This window comes from Theropithecus gelada, chromosome 16 (assembly GCF_003255815.1).
Source record: "Theropithecus gelada isolate Dixy chromosome 16, Tgel_1.0, whole genome shotgun sequence".
In the NCBI taxonomy this organism is placed as follows: Eukaryota; Metazoa; Chordata; class Mammalia; order Primates; family Cercopithecidae; genus Theropithecus; species Theropithecus gelada.
The window spans coordinates 10,570,120-10,592,401 of record NC_037684.1 but is presented as its reverse complement, the minus strand read 5'-3'; the positions used below and the strand labels follow the sequence as shown (position 1 = coordinate 10,592,401).

General features: G+C 40.9%; 1 protein-coding gene across 1 annotated transcript in view; it reads left to right on the top strand.

Annotated features, from left to right (window-relative positions):
- TADA2A (transcriptional adaptor 2A) overlaps nt 1-22,282 on the top strand; it is a 72,322-nt gene that overhangs the window by 18,873 nt on the left and 31,167 nt on the right. The window contains exons 4-8 of the mRNA XM_025363539.1: nt 2,009-2,068; nt 11,325-11,416; nt 13,003-13,160; nt 15,058-15,146; nt 17,193-17,265. Coding sequence (XP_025219324.1) covers nt 2,009-2,068; nt 11,325-11,416; nt 13,003-13,160; nt 15,058-15,146; nt 17,193-17,265 — 472 coding nt within the window. The remainder of the gene's footprint in view (nt 1-2,008; nt 2,069-11,324; nt 11,417-13,002; nt 13,161-15,057; nt 15,147-17,192; nt 17,266-22,282) is intronic.

Genomic DNA, 22,282 nt, shown 5'->3' with positions numbered 1-22,282 from the left:
GTGCAGTGGCGTGATCTCGGTTCACTGCAAGCTCTGCCTCCCGGGTTAAAGGGATTCTCCTGCCTCAACCTCCCGAGTAGCTGGGGTTACAGGTGTATGCCACTATTCCCAGCTAATTTTTTATATTTTTGGTAGAGATGGGGTTTTATCATGTTGGCCAGGCTGGTCTCGAACTCCTGACCTCAAGTGATCCTCCCGCTTCAGCCCCCAAAGTGCTGGGATTACAGCCGTGAGCTACCACGCCCAGCCATAACACTGTTTTTTTAAGTTAAAGTATTGAAATTATAGGAAACAGAACTGGAAGATTATTCCTTTTGATGACACTGTTTATTGTCTTGTTGAAGACTGATCTCTGTACAGATGACAAGGAAAGAAACAATTTTTGTGGGTGATAATGGTAGTAGTAATACTAATTATAAGTACTTAACTCTGTACCAGGCACTACTTTGAGTACTTTACATGAATTAACCCTTAAATCATCACTGTAATCCTATGAAGTACCTATGATTAGTATCCCCATTTTATAGATGAAGAAATTTAGGCTAAGAGAGTCTAAGTAACTTGTTCAAGGTCACACAGCAAATACCATATTTTATCAGATCTAAGACACCATTGATTATAAGAAGCACCTCAATTTCAGAAATGTTAAAATGTAAAAATGGCTGATAAAAGTTGTGATGTACTTTCGATAAGATGAATCTTGATTTCAGAGAGTTTTTTAATTTTTTCAAGACAGGGTTTCACTGTGTCCCCTAGGCTGGAGTGCAGTGGCACAATCATGGTTCAGTGCCACCTCTATCGTCCAGGCTTAAGCGATCCTTCCACCTCAGCTTCTCAAGTATCTGGGATTACATGCTTGTGCCACCATGCCCAGCTAACTTTTTTTTTTTTTTCTGTGGAGAAAGGCTCTCGCCATGTTGCTCAGGCTGGTCTGGAACTCTTGAGCTCAAGCAGTCCTGTCGCCTCAGCCTCCCAGAATGCTAGGATTACTCCTGGCCTACTTTAGGGACTTTTTATTTTTCTTTAAAAAAAAATTAAAGAATTCTTTTTTTAGAGATGGGGTCTTGCTCTGCTGCTCAGCCTGGAGTACAGTGGTGTAGTCATAGTTCACTGCAACCTCTACCTCCTGGGTTCAATGATCCTGCTCCCTCAGCCTTCCCTGAGTAACTAGGACTATGGGCACAAGCCACGATGCCCAGCCCAGAGTTTAAAATATGAAAAAATATTTATCTTAGAATGGCTGAAATACAATTACAGAGCCAGGATTCAAATTTAGGCTGTATGATTGTGATTCCAGGGCGTATGCTCTTCTCAAAAGAGTTGTTTTAGGAAAAAGTCTTTTTTTCAGACTTGTTTTTTCTCTGTGAGTGCCACTGAAAAGCTGTGATCATGATTCCACCATTCTGTTGCAGCTGCAGACAAGATTAAATGAATCCTTAAAAATTTGTTGGCCGAACTCTGTGGCTCATGCCTGTAATCCCAGCACTTTGGGAAGCCAAGGCAGGTGGATCACAAGATCAGGAGTTCGAGGCCAGCCTGGCCAAGATGGTGAAATCCCGTCTCTACTAAAAATACAAAAATTAGCTGAGTGTGGTGCCGGGTCCCTGTAATCCCAGCTACTCAAGAGGCTGAAGCAGGAGAATCGCTTGAACCTGGGAGGCGGAGGTTGCAGTGAGCCGAGATTGCGCCACTCTAGCCTGGATGACATAGCAAGACTCTGTCTCAAAAAAAAAAAAAAAAAAAAAAACTTGATAAGAAGTGGTATGGTGGCCCACACCTATATTCTTAGCACTTTGGGAGACTGAGGTACAAGGATCCCTCGAGCCTAGGAGTTCAAGGCTACAGTGAGCTATGATGGTGCCACTGCACTTCGGCTGGGTGACAGAATGAGACCCTGTCTCCAAAAATAAAATTTAAAAAACCCAAACTTGTCAGAAGAAAATAACACAAACCACCTCTGTCCTTTAAGAAAGTAGATTTTGCTAACTGAATTTTTCTTTCTTTGCAGTGTTTCACTCGAGGGTTTGAGTACAAGAAACATCAAAGCGATCATACTTATGAAATAATGGTAATGATGAAGTTTCTGGGAATTTCTGTTCACTTTTTTCAAGAATTAGACTAGGAAGTAGTTTTTCTTTTCCATTTTTCTCTTTCTTTAAGCTCTCTTGGATTTCTGGGAATTAGTTTTCTTAATCTCTGAATATCTTTACCTTTTCTCCCCTTCGGAAATAGGTAATTATTATCCAATAAGTCTTTTAGGGTTTTGTGGACCTATCAAGGTATTTAAGCACAAAAATAGTTTTATATACTCAGATTTTTGTTTGAAATTTGGAAAGTATTCAAAGGAAATACTTTTGATATGAGGATAACAGGTGCTTTTTAAAGATGCTGCTTTTTAAGCTTATTGATAAATATAGCCAATGTGTTGTCACTGTGTGCTCATGGTATTTTTATGTGGTTCATGTGGACAGTGGTGTTTTTGTCAAGCAGTTCATTTGCTTGCCTTGGGGAAAATTAGTTACCTTCTGACAGTCAGGTTATAAAGTGAACACAGCAAATGAGTTAATATATAAAATCGCCGAAGAGGAAGACTGGTTTATAACCTGAATAAGACTTGACTATAGATTAATTGTATTGCCACCTTTAAAGAAGGATAAGAATGTTCATAGTGTCCTTCCAAGCCCTGGCCATGGGAGTGGGTGGTTTAATAAGCCAAAGTGAATATCCAGTCTGCTTGACGGGTATATATACCTTTGTCAAGATAGTTCTGTCAGCCAGGCACGGTAGCTCACGCCTGTAATCCCAGCACTTCCAGAGGCCGAGTTGGGCGGATCACTTGAGGTCAGGAGTTCAAGACCAGCCTGGCCAATATATGGTGAAACCCCATCTCTACTAAAAATACAAAAATTAGCCAGGTGTGGTGATGTGCGCCTATAATCTCAGCTACTTGGGTGTCTGAGGCAGAAGAATCGCTTGAACCTGGGAGGCAGATGTTGCAGTAAGCCAAGATCGCAATACTACACTCCGGCCTGGGTGACAGAGTGAGACTTCGTCTCAAAAAAAAAGACAAAAGAAAGATAGTTTTGTCAGAGTTTTGTCAGTTATCAGAGCATATTAAGCATATAACTAAATCTCCTCCCTCAAGCAGTTTTCTGACATCTGGCCCCCATGTAGTTTTTCTTACAGGAAAGGATGCTGGCAGGCTCGACAGTTAAAATTTCACATAGTAGATTAATCTATATTAGTTTTCTATTGGTGCTATAACAAATTACCAAAACTTAGATATCTTAAGACGACACAAATTTGTCTCACAGGTTCTGTGGATCAGAAGATCATTAGGCTCAACAGGTTTGCTCCAGGTTCCATAAGGCTGAAATGAAGATGTTGGCCAGCCTGGCCTCTCACCTGGAGGCCCTGGGGTAGAATCCACCTCTAGGTTCTTTCAGGTTGTTGGCAGAATTCACTGCCTTAAGGTTTTAGGAAGGATGCCACTGTTTTGATCAGGGCATGTTCTCCGTTTTCCACAGGCTGTCTGCATTCCCTGGCTCTGGGCCCCCTTTCTCCATTCTCAAAGCCAGGAGCACAGGAAGTCCTTGAGGTTGTTGACGAAATCCAGGGAATCTCTATGACCTCTCTCACTGCCTTATTTTTCCTGTGCTGAATCTTTATGAGTGATTCTTCTGCTTTCCTCTTCTGCTTTGAGACAGGGTTTCACTCTATCACCCAGGCTAAAGAGGAATGGCACAATCACAGCTCACTGTAGCCTCGACCTCCCAGGCTCAAGCTATCCTCCTACCTCAGCCACCTGACTAACTGGAACTATAGGCACAAGCCACCATGCCTGGCTAATTAAAAAAAATTTTTTGTAGGCCGGGCGTGGTGGCTCACGCCTGTAATCCCAGCACTTTGGGAGGCCAAGGCAGGCAGATCACAAAGTCAGGAGATCGAGACCATCCTGGCTAACACAGTGAAACCCCGTCTCTACTAAAAACACAAAAAATTAGCCGGGTGTGGTGGCGGGCGCCTGTATTCCCAGCTACTCAGGAGGTTGAGGCAGGAGAATGGCATGAACCCAGGAGGTGGAGGTTGCATTGAGCCGAGATTGCGCCACTGCACTCCAGCCTGGGCGACAGGGAGACTCCATCTCAAAAAAAAAAAAAGATTTTCGTAGACAGGTCTTTCTGTGTTATCCAGGCTGTCTCGAACTCCTGGGCTCAAGGGATCCTCCCACCTCAATCCTCAACCTCCTAAAGTGCTGGGATTACAGGTGTGAGTCACCGCAGCAGGCACCTCAGCTACGTGTAAGGACTCATGTGGATTACATTGGGCCCATCTGGGTAATCCAGGATAATCTTTCCTTCAAGATCAGCTGATTAGTAACCTTTATTCCATCTGTAAAGTCCTTTCCCAGCAGTACCTCGTTAGTGTTTGAGGGAATAATCAGAAAACAGGAATCTTAGGATGAGGGGAACATCTTTATTTTTATTTTATTTATTTATTAAAAAAGAATAGAGACAGGGTTTCTCCATGTTGCCCAGGCTGGTCTCGAACTCCTGGGTTCAAATGATCCTCCCACCTTGGCCTCCCAAAGTGCTGGAATTGTAGACATGAGCCACCATGCCCAGCCAGAGAACATCTTTAGAATTGGGCCTCCTACAGCACTGTGGTATATTTACTTCAGTCTCTTAAAAGTTTAGAAAGGGTGACTCAGCATCTCTGAGCCTGACTACTGGTGGAGTCCTATTAAAATGAGTTTCTGGGCTTATAATATTCAGGGTCAGATTCTAGGCCACAATGAATTAATCAGAGAACTAGTTAGAGTTCTTGGGAGCCAACTAGCTGGCCTTCCTCTTTCCATCTCTAAACAATTTCAGTCTTTTAACTAATGGCTTCAGTAATTGTAAGACTTGGAATAAATTTTTTCCCCCTTTAATTGCAAAAATGAAGGGTTAGGAGACTGTTCAAAGTAGCTGTGGATTTGAGTTAATTTCACCAAGGTTATCAGGTCTTCAGAAAACTGGTTTGTTTTTCCCAAATTAATGCGAGAATACCTGGAGCCAGAATACAAATTTATTCATTCATGTTGTGAAATAATTCCTTAAGGGATAATTCAGTATGGCTTGGGTAGGTTGGTAGTCATGCTTATTCACTTTAGGAAAGCTGACCATGAGCTTTCTTTAGCTATTCTGGGCATCATGTCTTCTTCATAATGCTGAAAGCACTGACTAAGTTTCACTCCACATCCACTTAATTCTGATTACATCATCCTTTTCTCACATATTCAACACCCATACAATCACATTTCAGAGTACTGTCCTTTACTTTGGGGAGCTTTTGGGGGTTACTAATACTTCCTTTTTGTGGCCCACCTTGTTTATGCCCAGTGAATCTTTCCTTCTATAGGCATGATGACCAAATTTTAGCTTTCTACACAAAACTTGATTTTTTTGCATATGAAGCCTCAGATAACTTTAAATGGTTTTCAGTACTTTTGTCATGTCACAGTGCTGTATTTTTGGGAGTTACTCATGCTGTGGTAGGTGGTGCGTTAACCAGGATTTCTGAATTCTATGCCTATTTTTGTCTTGTAATTCTTAGAACTTTGAACAAGTCAAGGCAGCTCTTTCTGCCACACCCTTTTATACCAGTGATTCTTAAACTTCAGTACAGAAGAATTGCCTGGGAGTTTCTTATAAATGTAGATTCCTAAACTCTTCTATGAGAGATTGTGGTTCAGAAGCGCTGAGGTTTGGTCCCCGAGTTGAATAATATTAATTAAACTTTATGTAAAACTGTCTTGTGCCTTTTTTGGTGTGTCTGTGATGTAGAAAGTTTTTATAGTTTATCTCACAGTAAAGTTGGTTGAGAAACAATATTCTAAAATACAGTTTTACAAATAACAGTCTCTTCAACTAATGTGTGCGTTGTCATATTTACTTGTCTTGGTACTTGCTGAATTGAGAGTGATTATGAATTTAGTGTATAGACTCTGAAATTTCTCTCTTGGATTTCATAATACCTCATGTGCTAGACATATTCGTAGTGCGTGCTCAGATGAAAATGTGTTGCTTATTGGTAGTGTAATTTCACAAATCATGACACTTTTTTTTGTCATTAAAAAAAGTTATAACAAGTTCTCAGTGCCTGTGTAATCTGAAGATGTCTTGTGTCATTATTTTTTTTACTTGTTATTGTAGAAAAGTTCAGATATACACAAGAGAGAATGATGTTTGGTTATCTATTGCCAGCTACCTCAAAACCTCATGCTTAAAAATGACCATTTTATTATCTCCCACTGTTTTGTGGTTCAGGCATTCAGATTAGGCACAGTGAGGGTGGCTCTTGGCTCCACATGATGTACTTAGGCTGAAAGTCCCAAGAGGGCTATGAATTTAGTATAGACATAGACTCCAAAATTTCTCTCTTGGATCTCATAATACCTCATGTGCTAGGCATATTCACAGTACATGCTCAGATAAAAATGTCGTCATCATTGTAATCAACATAGTGGTAATCAATTTCCGTTTATTTACCCATCACTAGTGCTTAAAATTATCGACTCATGGCCAATCTTACTTTATCTAAACCATCAACTTTCCCTGTCGCCCAGGCTGGAGTGCAATGGGTTGATCTCGGCTCACTGCAACCTGCGCCACCTGGATCCAAGCAATTCTCCCACCTCAGCCTCCCGAGTAGCTGGGATTACAGGCACACACCACCATGCCGGGCTAATTTTTTTATTTTTGTGGAGATGGGGTTTCGCCATGTTGGCCAGGCTGGTCTTGAACTCCTGACCTCAGGTGATCTGCCCACTTCGGCCTTCCAAAGTGCTGGGATTACAAGCGTGAGCCACCGCACCTGGCCTAAACCATCACCTTTCTAGATTATTTTGAAGCAAATACCCTAGGCAGTATATTATTTCATCTTTAAGTGTTTCATTAGGTCTCTATGTAATTCTAGTCACTTTTCACATTCCGCCAGTCATTTCATAAAGGCTTAATATCTAAAACCCCTGCTGCCTTTTTTACCCCTGAAACAATCACTGTTCTAATTTTTTTTTTTAAATCAGCATAGATTGGTTTTGCATATTCTAAAACTGCATATATATGGAATCATACTGTATGTACACTTGTGTTGTTTCTGGTTTCTTTCACTCAGCTTTTTTTTTTTTTTTTTTTTTTTTGAGACAGAGTCTCACTCTGTTGCCCAGGCTGGAGTGCAATGGCACAGTCTCGACTCACTGCAACCTCCGCCTCCCAGGTTCAAGCAATCCTCCTGCCTCAGCCTCCCAAGTAGCTGGGATTACAGGCGCCCACCACCACACCCAGCTAATTTTGTATTTTTAGTAGAGACGGAGTTTCACCATGTTGACCACGTTGGTCTTGAACCCCTGACCTCAGGTGATCCATCCGCCTCGGCCTCCCAAAGTGCTGGGATTACAGGCGTGAGCCACCGTACCCGGCCTCACTCAGCATGTTTTTGAGTTTTATTCATGTTGTGTATGTTACTAGTACATTTGCTACTAATCATTTCTTTTAATTACTGAGTAATATTCTGTTGTATGAACACAATACAGTTTTTTATCTGTTCTCCCTTTGATGGACACCTGGGCCTTGCCCAGGTTTGAGCTATTGTGAATAAAGCTGCAATGAATATTCCTGTATAAAGCTTTCTATGTACATATGTTTTCACTGTTTTTTGGATAAATACCTAGGAGTGAAATTGCTGGGTCATAGAGTAAATGATTGTTTAACTTTTAAAGAAATGATTGGCAAGTTTTCCAAAGTGTTTGTATCATTTTACACCTCTGTTGACCATATACGAGAGTTCTGATTGCTTCATGTGCTTGCCAACGTTTGGCATTGTCAGTTTCATTGATTTTAGCTATTTTAGTCAGTGTAGTGTGGTATTACAATTTTTTTTTTTTTTTTTTTTTTACTTTCTGCAGTTTGTTTAATTCAGATACAAATAAGATTCACACATTTCAATTTTCCAACTGGTTGCCTCTTACGTGTTTTCTATTCTGTATGGGATTTCCTTCCCTTTCTCTCATTTCTTTTTTTTTTTTTTTGGTCTTGTTTTAGAATAATTATGTTTTAAATTTTATCTTCTTAAATATATAGAGAAATAGAGATGGAGTTTTGCCATGTTGTCCAGGGTGGTCTCAAACTCGTGGACTCAAGGGATCCTCCCACCTTGGTCTCCCAAAGTGCTAGGATTACTGGCTGGCCACTGAGCCCAGCCAGTTTTGGATTTACTGAAGTTGCAAATGTAGTACAGAGAGTTCCCGTGTATCCTTCATCCTGCTTCCCCAAATGTTAACATCTTACATTATAGTACATTTGTCAAAATTGAGAAATGAACATTGGCTGGGTGTGGTGGCTCTTTCCTGTAATTCCGGCACTTTGAGAGGTTGTGGTAGAATTGTTTGAGTCCAGGAGTTTGAGACCAGCCTGGGCAATCTGGAAAGACCCCATTGCTACAGAAAAATTTAAAAATTAGGTGAGTGTGGTTGCACGTGCTTGTATTCTTAGCTACTTGGATGGTGGAGGCAGGAGGATTGCTTGAGTTCAGGAGTTTGAGGCTACAATGAGCCATGATCACACCAGTGCACTCTAGCCTGGTCAACACAGCAAGATCTTGTCTCAAATAAAAAAAAGGGCTGAGCTTGGTGCCTCACACCTGTAATCCCAGCATTTTGGGAAGCCGAGTTGGGCGGATTACTTGAGGTCAGGAGTTCAAGACCAGCCTGGCCAACATGGTAAAACCCTGTCTCTACTAAAAATACAAAAAATTAGCCAGGTATGGTGGCACATTCCTGTAATCCCAGATGCTCAGGAGGCTGAGGCAGGAGAATCGCTTGAACCCAGGAGGTGGAGGTTGCAGTGAGCTGAGATCATGCCACTACACTGCAGCCTGGGCTATGGAGTGAGACTTGGTCTCAAAAAAAAAAAAGGAAAAAGAAATGAACATTACTACAATACTAGTAACTATAGATTTTATTCAGATTTCTCCAGATTTTCCACAAATGTCCTTTTCTGTTGCAGGATCCAATTGGAGATCCCACATTGCATTTAGTCATAATGTTTTCTCCAATCTGTGACAGTTTCTTAGATTTTCCTGTTCATGACCTTGACAGGTCGAAGTGTATTTTGTACAGTGTCTCTTAATTTTGTCTTCATAGGTTTGATATTTTATCATGATTAGATTTGGATTATAGGTGTTTAGGTAGAAGATCACAGAGAGGTGAATTGCCTTCTCATTTTATCATATCAGACGATACATAATTTAACACTGGTGATGTTGAAAAATGAGCAGCCAGCCATAAGAGATGAATGAGGCGGGGTGTATGTGGGAAGGGGCATGGAGCTTTCCTGTCCTCTCTGGGTACACCGTCCTCCACCTCCATGTGTTCAGCAGCCTGGAAGCTCCTCGCTCTCATTTCTTATTATTTATTTGATTTTTAAAAACCGGATTGTTTGTCTTACAGATGTTAGTCTGGATTTTGTTGACTAATGTGTTCCTCTGTCTTCTGCGTTTCCTATACACTAGTAGTTACACTTAATGACTACTTCAGATTCATTTAGGACCATTGTCTGGATCTGGTAATTCACCAAGGATTGCAAAACATTAATCTTTTAATTCTATCACTCATTTTAATTTATGAGTTAGAAATTTATTATTATTACATGGTCCCTCTGAGTAACGTTTGTACAGGAAAGAGGAATGATGATTACTTCCCTTTATTTACTACTTTTGAGAATATGCATTGGTTCCCTAGCATCCTCCACATATTTAAAATATTTGATGTTTCAGTTATTTGTGGTTATTATCCTTATTGATGCTCAAAATATTCCATTTTTAGCTAACAGGAGTCTCTGGAAGTTGACTTCTGAATTTTTTTACATGACCTTTATAGTCTTTAAGAGCTTCTTTGCTGCCAGACGCAGTGGCTCATGCCTGTAATCCCAGCACTTTGGGAGGCCCAGGCGGGTGGATCATATGAGGTTGGGAGTTCAAGATCAGCCTGACCAAGATGGAGAAACTCCATCTCTACTAAAAATACAACATTAGCTGGGTGTGGTGGCGCATGCCTGTAATCCCAACTACTCATTGCTACTGGGTTGGTCATTTTTTTCTAGACCTTTTCAGTGAACAATGTTAGGAAATTATTTTTCTTTTAAGATACAACACATGAGTTCATAATAAAACTTTCAATTTAAATACGAGACTGCGAGAGTTTGTTTTGGTTGGTTGGTTGGTTGGTTGGTTGTTTTTGAGACGGAGTCTCTCTCTGTCCCCCAGGCTGGAGTGCAGTGGCGCCATCTTGGCTCACTACAAGCTCCGCCTCCCAGGTTCATGCCATTCTCCTGCCTCAGCCTCCCAAGCAGCTGGGACTACAGGCACCTGCCACCACGCCCGGCTAATTTTTTGTATTTTTAGTAAAGACGGGGTTTCACCATGTTGGCCAGCCTTGTCTTAAACTCCTGACCTCAAGAGATCCACCTGCCTTGGCCTCCCAAAGTGTTGGAATGGCGTGAGCCACTAAGGCCAGCCTAAAGTTTAATATTATACTATTTATGTTTCAAAGTCAAATCTACAAGCAAGGAATATTCAGAGAAGTCTAGCTTCTATCCCTCTTCTCTCTACCCTGTTCTCTTTCTTCCTCCCCATAGTAACCTTTTTTTTTTTAAGTGTGTTTTATTCTTCCATTTAAAAGAATACATACATATTTGTCTTTTCTTCTTTCTTAGCTAAATGGGAGTGTACAAAAATACTTATCTGCACCTCTGTGTTAAGTTTGAAAATATATGTATATCTGCATGAATTGCTTGGCATTTATAGGTGATATGGAGGCCCTTCTAGCTAATGGTGGAAATGGGTGGGAGAGGTGGACAACTAATAAGAATGTACCTTAGGTATCTCTCATCATTCAACTATAAACTACTACTACAGTTGAAGTTCCAGGATTCCATTTCTTTTTTATTTTTGATACGGAGTCTTGTTGCAACGCCCAGACTGAAGTGCAGTGGCACGATCTCAGCTCACTGCAACCTCTGCTTCCCCGGTTCAAGTGATTCTCCTGCCTCAGCCTCCTGAGTAGCTGGGACTACAGGCGCATGCCACTATGCCCAGCTAATTTTTGTATTTTTAGTAGAGACAGGGTTTCACCATGTTGGCCAGGCTGGTCTCGAACTCCTGACCTCAAGTGATCTGCCTGCGTCAGCCTTCCAAAGTACTGGGATTATAGATGTAAGCCACCAGGCCTGGCACCTAGATTCCATTTGTATCTCTGTTCTTAAGCAAAACTTTTTTCTCCTTAGACCTCAGATTTTCCTGTCCTGGATCCCAGCTGGACTGCTCAAGAAGAAATGGCCCTTTTAGAAGCTGTGATGGACTGTGGCTTTGGAAATTGGTAAGTGCTTGGTGTTAAGAGTTATCCTGCCCTAGTGGGCTCAGAGAAGAAGCTGTTGTTGAAGAGTAAAGGAAGGAGCCTCAGGAAGAGAAAGTATATGTTGCTTTCCTATCAACCCATGATTTAGAGACAAGTTAGTCCCCTCTGTACGTTATTTTTCCAGTGCCGAAATGTGTCACAAGGGTATGGGATGTTTAGTGGTCCATGACTGAGCAGCTTTAAAAGGCCACTTTGGATATGTATCAACAATGGGAAGATTGATTATTCCTTTCTGAATAGTAGGGAAGTTTAGTTTTGTTAGTTATTACTCCCTTCTGATTTTATGAATTTTTGTTGGTTATAGATGCCCTAGTCATTTAAGTGAATCAGACTTTAGCTAGATGGTCATACCTAAGATTCAAGTTTCACAGACTTCCTGATAGCATTCTCTGTTTTTAGCTTTCAAACACCTGCCTTAGTCCAAGACCGGCTGAATTGAATAGCACTCATTGCTGTTGCCTTAGTGGGCAGCACCACTTAATACTACCACTTTTGTTTTTATCTTTTGGGAACACTTTCATATGGATGATTTTATTTTATGAACTAGATAGCAGAGACATTATTGAATATATTTTGTTCACAAATTATCTGAAGCCTAGGGGGTTGAAATGATTTCTTGTGATTACGTAGCTTATTAGTGAGGGACTCTTAATTAGGTCCTCCCTGTCCTGACTTGCTAGTGTATATAACCTTTCTTGGTGTTCATCAGAATAAATTCTGCTGCTTCCCTTATGTCCAGGGACCTGAAGAAGCAGACCTGAATTTAGTTCACATTTTGCTTGTATTCATTCATTCGGGATTTATTAAGCATCATAAAATACGGTGTACAATGAGGAATACCAAAGGAGGTAGAAAAGTAATCACTTGTGAGGAGCTTGCTAGTCATCTTTGGCCTAGTTTTTCATTTTTTGCTTACCATGCTCTCTAAAATAGGCTAATCCTCTCTGTCTGTCCTCCTTCCCTCTTAACAAAGAACATAAAAAAGACATAGCTTCTCTGTCTGCTGTGGGTAAGGCACTAAGTTTGGCAGTGAGTGGACCAGAGCTAAGAATTATGAGATGCATCCTGCCTTCAGGAAGCTTATAGTTTAGCAAGGGACTCAAAATATCTGTACAAGTGATTGAAGTACACAAAACAGCACAGTGATGTCTTAGGGGAGGACAAGTGAAGTGCTGTGGAAAAGAGACCTTGAGGAGAGGACTTCCACCTCTACCTCTCCATTACCTTGGCTCAAGTCAGGGATCCTTTTTTATTAAGACAGTCTCACTTTATCACCCAGGCTGAAATGCAGTGGTGTGATCACAGTCACTGTAACCCTGAACTCTTGGGTTCAAGGGATCTTCCCTTCTCAGACTCCCAAGTAGTTGGAACAACAGTTGTGCACCACCATACTCAGCTAATTAAATAACTTAAATAGCTTAGTGACTTAAATTTATTTAAATTAAATAGCTTAGTGACTTAAAATATCAAAAGAGCAAATGATGCTTTTACTATTATGTGGAAATGAAAGTACCACTTTCTTCTGTCTTTTTCCCACAATCCTCTAGGCAGGATGTAGCCAATCAGATGTGCACCAAGACCAAGGAGGAGTGTGAGAAGCACTATATGAAGCATTTCATCAATAACCCTCTGTTTGCATCTACCCTGCTTAACCTGAAACAAGCAGAGGAAGCAAAAACTGCTGACACAGCCATTCCATTTCACTGTAAGTGCTTCCCTATCTTGGTAAAAGACACTTAGCTCATCCTTGGGCCCTGTTCCAGTAGCAGATAAGCAGTGATTTGATTAATTCGACAGCTATTGATATCACGGAAGATAGGAGGAGTTATATGGCAGCTATTAAGAGTGAGGATCGACCCAGCGTGGTGGCTCATGCCTGTAATCCCAGCACTTTCGGAGGCTGAGGTGGGAAGATCACTTGAGGCCAGGAGTTCAAGACCAGCCTGGCCAACATGGGGAAACCCTGTCTCAACTAAAAGTGTAAAGATTAGCCGTATGTGGTGGCAGACACCTATAATCCCAGCTAATGGGGAGGCTGAGGTAGGAGAATCACTTGAACCAGGTAGGCGGAGGTTACAGTGAGCCAGGATCATATCACTGCACCCCAACCTGGGTGACAGAGTGAGACTTCGTCTCTTAAAAAAAAAAAAAAAGAGTCAGGATTAAAATGTGGCAAAGAAGGAACATCCTCTAAGGGTCAGAGTTCTATACGGGACATCAAGGTGCTTGAAGCCAATGTGTAGTTCCATCTACCTCCAGTCCTTTGAACATATCAGTTAACTTCAGTGGTTTCCTTTGTAAAATAAGATGTCAAAAAGGGAAAATCTTTTCTATGCTGTTATAAGTTTTTTTTCAATCCCTTTGGAGAGCTTATGATTATACATACAAGTTGCTTAGAGAATACAGTATTTGACTCATTATTATGAATTGTCCCAGTGTCAAGTCCAAGAAGTGGTTTGTTATTTTTGTTCACTTGGTTGTGTCAGTGACGGCGAACTTTTTAATCTCGTGCCTGTGGGACCAGTGGGTCTCTTAATAAAATATAACCAAAAACATGATGAATTACAAATGACCATCTTTCCTGAATGACTCCCAGGGCACAAGTAATAAGATATGAATGTTTTCCCTTCCCTTTTCTCTTTTCTCGTACTCTCTAGAAACAGTTTTATAGCTGACTAACTTAGAGGCTGGTAATATCTCCTTTTTTTTTTTTGAGACAGAGTGTTGCTCTGTTTCCCAGGCTGGAGTGCAGTGGCACAACCTCCGCTCACTGCAACCTCCACCTCCAGGGTTCAAGCGATTCTCGTGTCTCAGCCTCCCAAGCAGCTGGTACCACAGGTGCATGCCACCACACCTGGCTAATTTTTTGTATTTTTAGTAGAGATGAGGTTTCGCTATATTGGCCAGGCTGGTCTCAAACTCCTGACCTTAGATGATCTGCCCGCCTCGGCCTCCCAAAGTGCTGGGATTACAGGTGTGAGCCACCGTGCCTGGTTGATACCTCCTATTTGGATAGCACTTTGATGTTAGCACTTGGTTCTCAAATTCATTACACCATTTGTTTCCAAACGGCAATCCAGTGAGATAGACAGAGCAAGTGCTTTTGGTCTACATTGGAGGAGACCGATGCAGAAAGGTTAGTTTGTGCAGGGTCATGGGACTACTGTGTGTTAGAGCTAGGACTTAATTCCAGCTAACTTCCAATTCCGGTGTTTGTTTTTTTCCTGCCTTTGGTGTTTTTTTTTTTTTTTTTTTTTGCCTCTCAGTTGGATGAGTTTTGTAAATTGAGGTTCGTCCTAAGGGTTGAGGGAGCCAAAGCCAATGGTAAATATTTAGGTTCTGTAATATTAAAAGAAAAAAGCCATGGTTTCCTTTCATTTTAGAAAAGCAGAAATCAGAAGAAATTTCCCCATATTTACTTAAAGGATTGCCTGAGTCTTGGTTTTTCTTTTAAAAAAAATGTGTTTTCATAATACTTTATCTTTTTCACATTTCCTTCTATAAAAACCATTTAAAATTTTTTTATTCTTGGACTATTATTATGTTATTTTTTCATGCCAATATTGTATTAGTTAACTCAGAAAACTTCTAAATTCTTCCAGCTACAGATGACCCTCCCCGACCTACCTTTGACTCCTTGCTTTCTCGGGACATGGCCGGGTACATGCCAGCTCGAGCAGATTTCATTGAGGTAGGATAACTGTGTTTTTAGTACAAAGTAGGAAAAATTTGTTTGTATTTCTCATGAGCCTTCTATCTCACCCATAGATTCCATACCACTAAAAGGAGATTTTTCAAAGCACTATAATTTGTAGGACCTTTAGGCAGCCACATTTTCTTACATTTGAGTGCCTTTTCTCACTTGTAAACATTTTCACATATGGAACAGGAAAAATTCTTTAAACAAACAGCCTATTTCTGGCCGGGCACAGTGGCTTACACCTGTAATCCCAGCACTTTGGGAACTGAGAATGGAGGATCGCTTGAGTCCAGGTGTTCGAGACTAGCTTGGGCAACGTAGTGAGACCTTGTCTCTACAAAAAATAAAAAATTAGCTGGGTGTGGTGGTACATGCCTGTAGTCCTAACTACTTGGGAGGCTGATACAGGAGGATCACTTAAGCCTGGGAGGTTAAGGCTGCAGTGAGTGGTGATCATTCCACTAAACTGCACCCTAGGCAACAGAGTGAGACCTTGTCTCCAAGAAAAGCCCCAGAAAACCCATTTCTTAAGTTGCATCTGCTGGCTTCTACTTCCTTAGGTATGAAATTCCTGTAGTCTGGTTCTTTTTTTTTTTTTTTTTTTTTTGAGACAGTTTTTGCCTTTGTTGCCCAGGCTGGAGTGCAGTGGCATGGTCTCGGCCCATTGCAACCTCTACCTCCTGGGTTCAAGCGATTCTCCTGTCTCGGCCTCCCAAGTAGCTGAGACTACAGGTGCCTGCCACCACGCCTGGCTAATTTTTGTATTTTTAGTAGAGATAGGGTTTCACCATGTTGGCCAGGCTGGTCTCAAAACTCCTGATCTCAGGCAATCTGCCAGCCTCAGCCTCCCAAAGTGCTGGGATTACAGGCGTGAGCCACCGTACCTGGCCTGTAGTCTGGTTCTTATTGTACATCTAGGGGCTTTCAAGATTGTACTATATCGGGGATTGGCAAACTTATTCTATTAAAGGCCAGATAGTAAATATTTTAGGTTTTGTATGCTATAAAGTTTCTGTTGTAATTATACTTTGTCATTATTGTGCTAAAGCAGCATTGGATAATATAAGAAGAAATGAATACGCCTGTGTTCCAGTAAAACTTTATGTATAAAAACAGACAGTAGGCTGAATAATAGTTTACTGATTCCTGTACAATATCCACAATTATATAAAGAATGATGAATGTGTATAGAAACTGTATGTTCTTTGCTCAGCTATGGAATTAAAAGACATGTGAATGTAACCACAAGTCTCTTGATTTATCATCTAATTCACAACTTGAAATATAGTTTGGCCAACTGCGGTAGCTTACACCTGTAAATCCCAGCACTTTGGGAGGCTGAGTCAGGCAGATTGCTTGAGCTCAGGAGTTTGAGACTAGCCTGGGCAACATGGCAAAACCCTGTTTTTCTACCAAAAAAAAAAAAAAAACCCAAAACCAAAAATTACCTTTTGTGTGGTGGCATGTCCTTGTAGACCCAGCTGCTTGAGAGGCTGAGGCAAGAGGATATCTTGAGCCTGTGAGTTCGAGGCTGCAGTGAGCCAAGATCACACCACTGACTCCAGCCTGAGTGACAGAGTGAGACCCTGTTTCCAAAAAAAAAAAAAAAAAAAAAAAGAATTGACTTTATTTATTTATTTATTGAAGAGACAGGATCTTGCTCTGTTTCCCAGGCAGTCTTGAAACTCCTGGTCTCAAGTGATGTTTCCACCTAAATCTCCTGAGTAGCTGGGATTACAGGTGCATGCCACTGTGCCCAGCTCAGACTAATTTTAGTTTTTAGAGCAGTATGTTTAGCTTCATTCCTAAACTCATAACTATTCCAATTTTTTGTTGTCACTACTGCTTGTAAGCCTCTTAGATTTTTCCCATGACTTCCTATTACCTGTGCCAGTATTGTGGCCTCTTGCCCTATTTAGACTTTTTTAACAACTGTTTGCTTGTGTTTTTTCTGTTTACCTCTAAAGCATGGCTGCTGTAAAGACATTAATCAAAGCCAATGGGTTTGGGGTGGGGATTTTTTTGTTCCCCAAACAGGAATTTGACAATTACGCAGAATGGGACTTGAGAGACATTGATTTTGTTGAAGATGACTCGGACATTTTACATGGTAACAGTTTATTTTGTCAAATGTTTATCAAGCGCCAACTGTGTAATAACACTGTCTTGGGTGCTGGGAATTGAAAGATGAATAGAACATGTCCCCTACCCTTGTGGAATTCAAAAATCTACTGGTTAAGTTGCTGAACTTACTCTGTTGTTGGATTTTGACCACAGTGAATAAGATTTGTAATGAGGGTAAAAATATTGATTATATGATAGTAGTTGGAAATATCTGTTGGACTGTGTGATTTTTACTTTTATCTGAGATAAGTCTACACTAAGGTAATTGTTTAAATGGCCCTCACTTGCATTCTTAGAAGGAAGGGAATCAATTTGAATTCTTGGGACTTCAGTAACAACTGCTAACACTAAATGTTCACTATATTTTGTTACCCGAAATTTCCCCTAGCAAGGAAAAACAATGGAAATTCCTCAAGAGTTTTTAGGCCCAAATGGGGAATTTCTTGTTTCTCAGGACTGTTGAATTTTCAACACTGCTGAATTATTTTTTTGTGTTTGTTTTTGAGACAGAGTCTTACTCTGTTGCCCAGGCTGGAGTGCGGTGGCGCAATCTCGGCTCACTGCAACCTCCGCCTCCCAGGTTCAAGTGATTCTCCTGCTTCAGCCTCCCAAATAGCCGGGATTACAGGTGTCTGCCACCATGCCCAGCTAATATTTGGGTTTTTTTTAATTAGAGATGGGGTTTGTTTCGCCATGTTGGCCAGGCTGGTCTGCAACTCCTGACCTCAAGTGATCTGCCCGCCTCAGCTTCCCAAAGTGCTGGGATTATAGGCATGAGCCACGATGCCTGCCCCAACACTGCTGAATTTTAATGTTTGATTAGCCCTCTAAGGGTTTATGTTAACTCTTTTCCTAAAACTTAGGTGGTGAATGCCAAAGGGCTGTTAAGAGTAGATAGTTAGACTTTTGAGTCCCTTTTTTCCTTCTTTCCATTTTCAGTGAACTACATACTAATATATACTAATACTACATAATAATACCCAATCCTTTTTTTTTCTTTAATTTTAGTTCAGAGATCAGTAATTATCTATTGGAATCTGTATTTCCCGAACAACATCTTCATTATTTCTGTTAAATTTACATCCCAGGCAGGAAAGACAAGTAAAATACTTGTTAAATTATAAATCAAGTTTTCACGTTGCGTGAACTGGTACACGGTCCCTAAAAGGGGAACTTGATTATTTTCTCTCCATAGAAGAGCTGCCTGGATATTTGTTATACCAGATCTAAGATAAAGAAATAGTCCTCATAAAAATTTTACCTTAAGAAATTTTTCTCTACACATTTCTTGAGCAGTGGGGTTTTTTTTTTTTAGTTTTTTTTTTGGCAAAATTTTATTCCTCCTTTTCTCCCACACAACTTTAAGGAAAGTCAAACTGACGCAGATTGAACTAAAAGAGGAAAGCTTGAAAGCAAACTACTTTAGCATTAACTAAATCCATTGTATTTGTTCAGTCTTCCATATGAGTCTCGTCAATCCCAGTGACTCATGTTCTCTTTTCTCACCTCTTGTGGTGTTCTCTTTGAAGGTAGTATGCAGACTGCCATTCAGTATTTCTCCTCATACACACCAGCTTTAATTAAAATGGTATTGTTTTCTGGCTTATACCTTTCTTACAGAATGCCAGACTACTCTGTGCAAAAGGGGCAGCTTCATAAATATAATTCTTTTGGATTCTGCTCAAAAATACCAAATTTTTGGCTGGGCATGGTGGCTCACACCTATAATCCTAGCACTTTGGGAGGCTGAGGCTGGATGATCACTTGAGGCCGGGAGTTCAATACCAGCCTGGGCAACACAGTGAGACCTTGTGTCTAAAAAAAAAACCCTTAAAACAAATTTTATAAATATTATTATTGTTTTTCCTCCTCCTTCCTGCTTTTTATTTTTACTTATATATTTATTTCTTACAGAATTTTAAAGTCAACATCTATAATGTTAATAATGGCTCGACTTGCTGAATCACTTCTCTAGAGCCTAATCTAAGGTCTTCATTCGTACTTCCCAACATTACTAAGAAAACTGTAGTAATGGTCGGTATTTAATTTCATTCTTCATTCTTCGTGGGAGCAGGGCTTGCAGTTCCCTCTGGTTCACTTGAGGTCCTTTTTGTAATTAAGTGGAGATAAAAAGCAACAAGCGATTGTCAGCAATTTATAGTTCAGTTAGCTTTTCAAACCCATAATGTACTTTAGTGTATTCTCGCTGAAGTTTCTATAGCCCTGTAAATTATTGATTTTCATTTGAGCTATAACTGAAACTTACTAATCTTTATACATAGTAGCTTTAATACAACATAAATAATAATTCTTTCCCTCTGCCCCATAGTAAACTATAAGACGTTTATATGAGTGCTTTTATTTATTTTTTTTTTGTGACAGAGTCTTACTCTGTCACCCAGGCTGGAGCGCAGTAGTGTGATCTCGGCTCACTGCAACTTCTGCCTCCCAGGCTCAAATGATTCTCGTGCCTCAGCCTCTGGCGAAGCTGGAATTAGTGCTACCATGCCTGGCTAATTTTTATATTTTTAGTAGAGATGGGGTTTTGCCATGTTTGCAAGGCTGGTCTCAAACTCTTGGCCTCAACTGATCTGCCCATCTCTGCCTCCCAAAGGGCTGGGATTACAGGGGTGAGCCACCGCGTCCGGCCCTAAATGAATGTTTTTAAAAAGATGATAACACTTTAGATTTGGGTATGGTGGCTCACACCTGTAATCCTAACACTTTGGGAGGCCAAAGTGGGAGGATTTCTTGAGCCCAGGATTTCAAGATCAGCCTAGACAACAAAGTAAGACCCCCACCTCTAAAAAATAAAAAAGATGGTAACATTTTAAAGAAGCTTGTCAGCACTGCAAATCAAAGGAATGACTTGCTCATGCCACAGAGAGGTATTTTGTTTACAGCTCTGAGTTCTTATAGTAGCTCCTGTGGCAGCATGCCCATGTCCAGGGGCATATTGTCCCTGAGCTGTCACTCCCAGAACACTCAGTGAAGTGCACTAGGAGCCCATGGAAAGTCAGGAAGGAATGAAAAGACTTTATAAGCACACCTGGAACAGAGAGAGGGGCACAGATTTTGTGGAAATCAGGACACTGATTCAGCCTCTGGCTTGCTTCTGAGTCATGGTATAATCGTGAGTAAGTCCTTGGAATCTTGCCCCCTGTTTCTTTGTGTCCTCTGCCATTAAAGAAGAGGTGACACTGATTAGTCAGAGTGTAAATGTCTCTAATGAAACATGGTACATAATTCAGATTCGTGTTATTACCATTCCATTATACCATTATACTCTTAATATTACTGAGCATTAACAACATTATTTTTATGGTTCCTCATTTAGAACTACTAGAAGGTTGCAGACTGTCTGGGTTTTGTATTTAGAACCTATCCAGAACATTGGCTGATGCCACCAAGACCTTTTCCTCACCCACACAAAGGTTTTGCCTTGAATCATGGAATTTGTTTAATAAATTTGGTTTGTATGGTTCATTGCACACAATGGAGGGATAATTGCCTTGCAACCATACCAGAAGGCTTTCAGAATGTATTTCAAATGGATACTGCGAGTGAAGCAGTATCCAAGGAAAAATAAGGAAGTTCCATGATCCCTAATTGGTACTTACTCCTATTTTATTGAAATAAGTGAAATGTTTGGTTCAGAAAGAGAGATAGAGAAGACTCATATCTTAGAACTCTCTTGTCTCATGTATGTTATGAGATCTCAGTGTACATGCTTAGTGTAGTTCTTTCTTGCTGCCATCTCTTTCTTCATCTCCTTTCATTTGTAAAAATTCTTCCTAAATTTTTGGAGTACTCTTTCCCTGAGTGTCTCAGCATCCTAAAGTCCTGGTTGTAGTGTCTTCTAAGTCATTGTTGCCCCATAACCCAGGCAAGCAAGAGGTATGATGAGCTCCTCCTATGTGTTGGGTCTGAGTTTCCAATACTTCTCAGGGTTGCACCTTAGTACAGTTCACAATTTCTTCTCCCTCTGTTTGGAAAGGTAATTTCAGCAAGTTGTCAATCCTAGGCGTGCATCTGTGGACCCGTTCACCTCTCACTGTAGTTTTCAAATTGTATTTCTTTGGCGCATATTATTAGCCTTTAGATCCTTTAACAATTAGTAGAGCAGAGGTCCAGCCTTATCTCTGTGTATTCACCTACTGGCAGTTCCTTTCACTTTATAGTGATTTCACTTTTTTTTTTTTTTGAGACGGAGTCCTGCTCTGTCGCCCAGGCTGGAGTTCAGTGGCGCGATCTCGGCTCACTGCAAGCTCCTCCAAGCTCCGCCTTCTGGGTTCACGCCATTCTCCTGCCTCAGCCTCCCGAGTAGCTGGGACTACAGGCGCCCACCACCACGCCTGGCTAATTTTTTGTAATTTTAGTAGAGATGTGGTTTCACCGTGTTAGCCAGGATGGTCTCGATCTCCTGACCTCGTGATCCACCCACCTCAACCTCGCAAAGTGCTGGGATTACAGGTGTGAGCCACCATGCCAGGCCTGATTTCCCTGTTTTATACATAGGATATTTTAGACATGAATACTATCAATAATAATTGCTAATACATATAGCATTTACTATTAGTTACCATTCTAAACCCTTCATATATATTAAGTCATTTAATCCTCAAAACCTTATGAGTTGCTTATTATTATTATTATTATTATTATCCTCATTTTATGGATGAGGACATTGAAGCATAGAAAGGTTAGATAACTTGCCTGAGATCATATAGCCAGCAAGAGGTAGAGTCATCCCCAAGTCTGTGTTCTTTTTTTTTTTTTTTTTGGAGACAGAATCTCGCTCTGTCGCCCAGGCTGGAGTGTAGTGGCGCAATCTCGGCTCACTGCAAGCTCCGCCTCCCGGGCCGACGCCGTTCTCCTGCCTCAGCCTCCTGAGTAGCTGGGACCACAGGCGCCCGCCTCCGCACCCGGCTAATTTTTTGTATTTTTAGTAGAGACGGGGTTTCACCGTGTTAGCCAGGATGGTCTCAATCTCCTGACCTTGT